Here is an 8232-nt window from a genome sequence, read left to right on the forward strand (position 1 = left end):
CAGCCGTTTCTGAGTGAAGAGAGCTCTCGGCTAGTGCAGGTTTTTAATTTCATCAAATTTCAAATCACCCTGTACCGATAAAATAAATCTCAGTTAAAAAAAGGAACAGTCCAACGCCTTCATCTTGGTCTGCAGGCTGTATCGGATATACATTCGCTAAACTTAGACGTATGTGGTATGGTTAAGAGCATATCCAAGTCAAAAACGAAAGCACACACTAAGAAAAAAAACAACAAAAGCGATAATGATTTCGATAAAAACATCGATAAAAAATCGATGAAGATGTCGATATCAAAATCGAAATAATATCAATAGCAAAATCGATAACAAAATCGATAAAAATATCGATAACTAAATCGATTACAAGATCGGTTACAAAATCGATAACTAAATCGATTACAAAATCGATTATAAGCTGTGTAAAAGGTAGGCTAACTTTTGACTTAAGTCCAAAAAATGGCTAAACTAAGTTAAGTTGAGTTGGAGGAACCAGCTCTTAGTGTTGAAACTAAGGACTCTTAATACTCTTTCCTTTGACATCCATATTTTGATATTTCATATAACTTGCGTATAAGTTAACTAAATTTGGCATTCCAAGCAGGTGGCAACCCTCTTCAAAATAATTTCGAACTACTACCTATAAAATCTTTTCCGTTTGGCGACCATATGGTGATACATATTTTGCTTAGCTAATTCACTTAAGGCAAATTGAATTTGAGTTTTAAACAGTGGCAACCCTCCTATACTTAAGTTAAGAAACAAAACTTTTCAAAACCATTACGATTGGTACCAGTGTTGCCACAAGTGGACTTTTTCTACCAAAACTGGTAAGTTTTTATCCATTTGGTAGGTTGGTATTTAGGCTACCTACCCTATCTCAAAATTCGGTTCAAAAATGCCCTATCTCACCACATTTTCAATACATTTTCAAGTGAGGTAGGGCGTTTTTGAACCGAAGTCTGAGATAGGGCATTTTTGAATCATATTCTGATATAATGCATTCGCATCCGCGGATGTCTAAAATTCCACATTCGCAACATCCCTAGTATGTATGTATCTTAAAATTAATTTTTTTTTGGTCAAATTCTAAACAAAAATTGTTAGAAATTTTTCGCTACAACACCAAATGTTTTAATAAATAATTGGTGAAATCATTTGAAAATGTTGCAGGAGATGTACATGTATGTATCTATGTTACATTAGGAGCACTCATTGAAATTCAAACTGATTTTTTCAAGAAATTGTTCAAGGAAATTAATATTTTTACAAAAAGAAGCTAACATCGAATCTAATTGGCCACTACATAAATATGGCATCTAAATACGGCAAAAAAAAAATAAATAAAAATAACTGCGCCTGGACCACACTGGAGAAATTAATTATACGATACATATGTATCTAGTTGGCTCGTAACGAATTTATGTACATATGCATTTTTTTGGTTCAAAATTGTGAATAAATTGACAGGCTAGTTAATTTAATGTTATAAGCTTAAGGTTGTATTTTATCTTTTTTCTTTATTTATACCTGATTTTATCGTTCAAATTACATTTATATTATTCTGTTTCCTGTATCTTAATTTTTATCTTTATACTCTTTTCTTCATATAAAAGTAAAGTGTTTAAATTTACCTTGGCCTTCATCTTTGTTTTTATTTTTAATTTCTTTGCTTTTATCCTTTTCTTCATCTAAATATTCACCTAGATGCTGTGAGGTGCGATGACGCGATATGTATGATAATCATGTGATGTGATGTCATGTCAAATCATGTGATTTAGTGTCATATGATGTCATGTCATGTAATGTCAAATCGTGTGATCACATGTTATGTGCCGATTATTATATCGATTACAATATCGGTAACTGTATCGATAAATATACCAACGACGACATCGGTATATCGATAGATATATCGATAACAAGATCGACTAATTAATTGATAGTAACATCGATAACAAAACTTATAACAAATATCGATAGCCAACCAACTGCCGACTAGGAATGACCAACGAATAAGAATGCTCTCATCATTCTGCGGAATTTTTCCGCCATGCATGAAGAAATGTTCACATTTCCTACAGAGGCCAGCAGCGCTGCAAAGTGGCTCAAAACTGGCATACTGCTCATAATCCACTGGAGCCTTAATTTTTCAATCAATTTTTTTAAACGAAAGCTTATAAAATTTGCAAGAGGCCAGTTGAGTCCGAATTTTGAATTTTTATTTGCTTATATTAAACTTTGTAGTGCAAACTGCAGAAAAAGTGTCAATTTTCAAGAATATCGACTCTTGTTCCAGTTAATGTTAAGTAATAAAACTAGTTGAAAACAATTTTAGGGTTCCCCCAAAACGAAAAAATAAATTATACCGGAAAATTTTTTTATGTTTACAAAAAAAAATCACTAAAAGAAAATTTCTTTATTTTTAGTTTTTAGAAAAATTTGGGTATGCAGTTTTATAGATAGATTATAGATAGATTGAAGTGCAAGCCGCAAGCTGCCGAGAATTCGCGTTAATTTTTTGTGAAACAATTTTTCTTGTGAATTTGATTTCGATTTGAGGGAACCCCACAATGGTTTTTAAATAGATCTTGTTATGCAACATTTACTAACTAGAGAAGGAGAATCGATTTTCTCCAAAATTGCTATTTTTTCTGAACTTTTCACTTAAAAAATTAATATAAACAAATAAAAATTCAAAACTATGGGTCAACTGGTCTGTTGCTAATTTTATAAGCTTTCATTAAAAATTAAAGCTCCGGTGAATTATTAACAGTTACAGGTCTATTCTGCACGTTACCGAAGATTTTGTAACCGTAAAATTGTATTACCAAAAAATGTTACCAGTTCTTGTCACCGCGATTCTAGGTACGTTGGTAATGCAGTTAAAATATTCAGCAATTCAGCTATGAAGAATTGTGCAAATCCTGGCATTGCATATTTTACGGGGCAATAATTTGTTACCAGCTTATGAGATGGTAACAAAATTTCCCGGTTACAAGAGTACGCAGAATGCGAAAAGGTTTTAAAAATTGACAGGAACTTTATTTACCGGTTACAAACTTCATATTACCAGCGCAGAATAGAGCTGTTAATTCCAGTTTTGAACCACTGTGCACTGATATGTACTTAATAGTTTTGCATACGAATATTTAGCAAATTCTTCAATATTCCACCACAGCAATTGACGTCAACGATATTTATTATTGTTATCCGATAAACAATTTATCGTAGTTCCCTTAGACATACAGTGGCGAGAATATAAATACGAACGCGACATTTTTAAAAGTTTTGGCTATTTTTGCTTTACTTAGTTTTTTTTTTTTTATATATAGTATATATGTTGCTGTTGCCCGCTGTGGCTGAGTGAGTAGAGTGGATACCACCACTACGTAGGAATAGGGTTCGATCTCTGATCCGAGTGTCATCTACATAAATTGAAAAAAAACAGTTTTTTCTATCAGCCGTCACCCCTCGGCGGGCAATGGTAAACCTCCGAGTGTACTTCTGCCCTAAAAAATCTGCTCATAAAAATACAATTGCCGTTCGGAGGCGGGGTAAAACTTTAGGTCCCTCCATATGCGTAACAGGATCAAGACTAGGGGTGGTAATTTTTTCGATTTTCGCGATCCGTGGGATTTTCGGGACATCGTTCATACAATCCCGGGATTACTGCCGGGATTTATATATTCATTATTTTCCAACAACTAAACATGAGAAAATTGCATCAATATAGTTTGAGAAGCTGTCCTACCATATAATAAGTAATAAATAAACGGGTTTGAAATCCACTTTATTATTTAAATTGAAAAATATTTCATTAGTAACAGAACAAAGCTAATTAAATTTATATGCATTTAGCAATACTTTAGCGCATACATATCTGATAAAGTAACATACGGCATGTCGAAAGAAACGCGGCAAAAGTGGCAAAAATAAAAGAAACGCCATTTTTCAACCATTTAGTATTTATTTCATTTCTTTAATTAATATTTAAATTTTTTTTATAACAGTCTACCTCATTTTACATATAATTAACTGCATTTAAATGCGCATTTCAAAATTGGTACAAAAAATTATAAATTTTCAAACTTTTTAATCAGCATTTTTAGAAAAATTTGTGGTACGCAGTTTTATAGCCCATTAAATTAAAGTAGGATAAAATGCAAGTTTCATGCATTTACAAAATACCATTGAGTTTTAGGAATGTTTTAAACCATGCTGGTCATTTTCTTTCATATAAATAAATTGTCGAACATACTTTGTAGGGGAAAAAAAGGCGTGACACCCATAGCAAAAAAAAAATATAAAAAATCAACTTTACTTTTAGTCACTTGAAACTTGCACTTTATCCTCCTGTAATTTAATGGGCTATACTTATAAAATTTCGTACCTCGAAGTTTTCTAAACTTTATGAGTAAATAGATTGATACAGGTTGGAACAATAACAATTGAAATTCAGCAATCAATATACTCACTACACTACGGGCCAGATATAGTAAAACTGCGTTTTTGGTTTCAGAATTTGTTTTATAAGAACTTTATAATTTCAAAGATAGGTTAAATTCTAAAAATTATTTAAAAAATTCAGTGCAATGTAGAATATAAAAAGGGGTACCAAAAAAATCTGTAGTATTTACAAAAATTAAAATTGTTTGGATTCACAAGAACGAATAGGTATTGAAAATGCCATTTTAATCAATTTTATTTTTTTAAACTAATAAAGTTAGAAGGACTGCATATAATTTTTTCTACAAAAATATTGCAAAATTGCAAAGTTATTCAAGGATAAAATCTTTAAGGACAGAGTTTCTTTTTAGTTTTATACTTATACTGTTTTCCAAAGTATATTGCACTAAATTTTTTAAATCATTTCACTGCATGTATTTGACCCATGGCTTCGCCAATATATTGATTGATGTAAAATTGCTTGTCACACGGTGTTATGTGCATGTATAATTAGCTCTACATTTATAAAAAAATAGTATTTAAATATTAAATGAACAAAAGAAATATAGCAAAACCTGGTTAACATAAGCCGTTTCTATTATTGCCACCATTGCAAATTACAAATCCCGATTGAGGGATTAACTGATCTGGGCGGGGTTGTTGTTGCCGCTACAAAAACAACAACAACAACAAATCCCATATCTTAAAAAAGGCCGGGATTCCGGGATCCCGAGATTAGCATCCCTAATCAAAACACATCAAGACCGAAAGAAAACAATGTAGTAATTTTTTGTTTGACACAGTTTAGGCAAATACAATTTTTTGATAGCGAGACGTGGGCACAAACTAAAATCCGAATTTTGTACTCACGTCTACGGTATCATGCTTCAATACGTAGTCACCAAATCACAAAAAAATCGGCCAATTTATGGCATCGTATATCAAATTCTTTTGAAAGTAGTACTGGCGCAAACTAACTTCAAAGTAAGCAATCGAAAAATAGCTGGTTGTTATAATAAAGTTTATTTGATAATTTGATTGTACGTGACCATTGAAATATACTGATGTGAGTAGCGAAAAACCTTCGCATACATTTACATAAATGTAAATAAAACAGAAAAACGCCTAGTAAGTATGCACTTAACTTCCTTATTTAAAAAAATGTACCTCTTATCAAACCTTTATGACCCGATATGCGTGTGTCATAAATGTTTCATAACACCGCTAAAATCCATTAGACTAATCGGAATGTCCAATATTGCTTCATAAAGATAGCAAAGGCGAATTAAACGAAACAAATTTCTCGACGCCCGCAGACACCGCTTAGATCCACAATCCAATCTGAAAAGCACTACAATCAATCACTTGCCTATCACGTAAATTGCAAATCGATATTACTGATAGCCAAACCCAAGTCAGTTTGAAGACCTTAAAAATGACCCACAATAAATTTCTTTTGAGTATTTCGTTTCTTGAGCTGCGGCCGTTTAGTTCACGAAATGATCCACACTAAAGTTAAACTGAACGTTGTCCTTTTGGCCACATTGGCCCTAATTGCCTCATCTGTATTAGAGACCTCAGAGGCATCAGTAGCTCATCTGCCGCCGCAGGACATTGAAAGTCCAAGCGATCATATCGTTGAAAAAGAATCAGGAATTGATTATAGCGTGCGTGCTGATGGCAATTACCGCTTGCCAAACAACACCGAGCCCATACATTACGACATCGAATTGACAACGAATGTGCATAACGGTACAAGAAATTTTACCGGCAAAGTTCAAATTCTGATAACGGCTACCGAGGACACAAGAACCATTGTAGTACATGCGCGTCAACTTGAAGGCTTCCAGGCCACCATTAAAAAATGCAAGCCAAGCAAATGCAATTGAGTATGAATTGAGTTGGTCATACGAATCCGAAAGGGAATTCCTTAGTCTAACACCAGTAAACGCAAGTCTTAGCCTTAACAAAGATACCAACTGGACTTTGACTATTGCGTATAATGGCCAATTGCGAACCGACGCTGGAGGATTTCATCGACTTTCCTACACTGACGAACTCAATCAAGTGCAGTAAGACAATAAGAAATGCATAATGAAATCACATACATATATTGGTCTAATTGCTAAAAATAATTTGTTACTTACAGTTATATGGCAACAACACAATTCGAATCCACAAATGCCCGCCACGCATTTCCCTGTTACGATGAACCAGCCAAACGCGCCACCTTCACAATAACCATCAAACACGATCCTTCGTATAGTGCAATATCCAATATGCCGATAAACGAAACCGCCAGCTCGTAAGCATACAACTTTAAATTTAGTGTTATATAAAAATGTGTTACCTTAAAAATGGTCTCTCTTTGCAGAACTGGTGTAACGGTCTTCGATAAGACAAATGTGACTGTCTCCACATATTTGATTGCTTTCCATGTGTCCGACTATGAATGGTCTGAAGGTGTGTTGCATTCACTGCCACACCGGCTCTATTCGAAACCGGGAACTGTTGACAATCATGAATTCGGTCTACTCTCGGGTATATTGATCTTACAGCGCTTGGCCGAGTACTACGATGTGCCTTTTGCGCTGCCGCGAATGGTGCAAGTGGCAATACCTGGAAAGGGTGGCGCTATGGAAAATTGGGGATTGGTCACTTATGGTGAAGCGTACTTGCTTTACAACAAAAGTTCATCGACGTCAAGCACACAGAATTCCATCGCCAATATCATCGCACATGAATTCACACACCAATGGTTTGGCAATCATGTAGCAGTTAGGTGGTGGACATATCTGTGGCTCAAAGAGGGTTTCGCGACACTCTTCTCATACCATGGCGTAAATGAGGTGAGTTTTTTTTTATTGGTAATCAAAGCGGATAACGAATGCTATGCCACTTCTTATCACCTCTCTAATACTCCAACATATTTAGGTTAATCCCGAGTGGGACGTCTATCAAATAATGCATACTAACAACTACCAATCGGCGCTTATTTATGATGGTAGTGGTAGCGTGGTGCCCATGACCCATTATGCGCAAACACCCACCGAGATTTCAGCTCGGTACGGTACCTCTTCTTATGCCAAACCTTGCTCGGTACTTTTCATGTGGCAGCATGCTCTCGGCGATTCAGTATTTCGTTCCGGTTTGAACAAATATCTAACTCAGAAGTAAGTTTTCATATATAGTAGTGCTTTACTTGTTTATAAATTTCGCTTAAATCTTACTCAAACCACTAATGCATTCTCCATGCAGCGCATTCGACTCTGCCGAGGAATGGGAGCTTTTTTCAGCACTGCAGAGTGCTGTTGATGAACACCAACTCAGCATTCCCGCGCGCATAGACGTTATGTTCCCCACATGGTCACAGCAATCTGGCTATCCACTACTAACAGTTACACGAAATTACAGCTCCAACACGTTCACGATCACCCAAACTGCTTACAATGATAACGTAAACATTACTTCGGACAAAACATACTACGTGCCATTCAACTATGTTGCCCGTTCCAAGTCAGACTTCCGTAATACAACGGCTTCGCATTACCTTCTCAATACCAGACAAATCACTATCACCGACCAAGAAGTTGCCGCTGATGATTGGTTGATTTTGAATAAACAATCCACGGGTTACTATCGCATTAACTACGATGAACAAAACTGGCATTTAATTGCTGATGGCTTGGTAGAGCAACCCCATAAAGTACATCACCGTAATCGCGCTCAGCTTATGTACGATGCTTACAGATTCGTCAACAACGATCGATTGGACATAAGCATTCT

General features: G+C 35.1%; 1 protein-coding gene across 1 annotated transcript; it reads left to right on the forward strand.

Annotated features, from left to right (window-relative positions):
• Nucleotides 1–5945: 5945 nt before the first annotated feature.
• On the forward strand, nucleotides 5946–8232 carry LOC118751357 (aminopeptidase N-like; the record flags this gene model as incomplete). Its single annotated transcript, XM_036486163.1, is given in 6 exon segments — nucleotides 5946–6308; nucleotides 6310–6518; nucleotides 6596–6751; nucleotides 6821–7295; nucleotides 7381–7619; nucleotides 7705–8232. Coding segments are annotated over 6 exon segments (1970 nt in total), but the record flags the coding sequence as incomplete, so codon positions are not given.

Source organism: Rhagoletis pomonella, unplaced genomic scaffold (assembly GCF_013731165.1).
Source record: "Rhagoletis pomonella isolate Grant_MI unplaced genomic scaffold, Rhpom_1.0 Rhpom_scaffold_00659, whole genome shotgun sequence".
NCBI lineage: Eukaryota > Metazoa > Arthropoda > Insecta > Diptera > Tephritidae > Rhagoletis > Rhagoletis pomonella.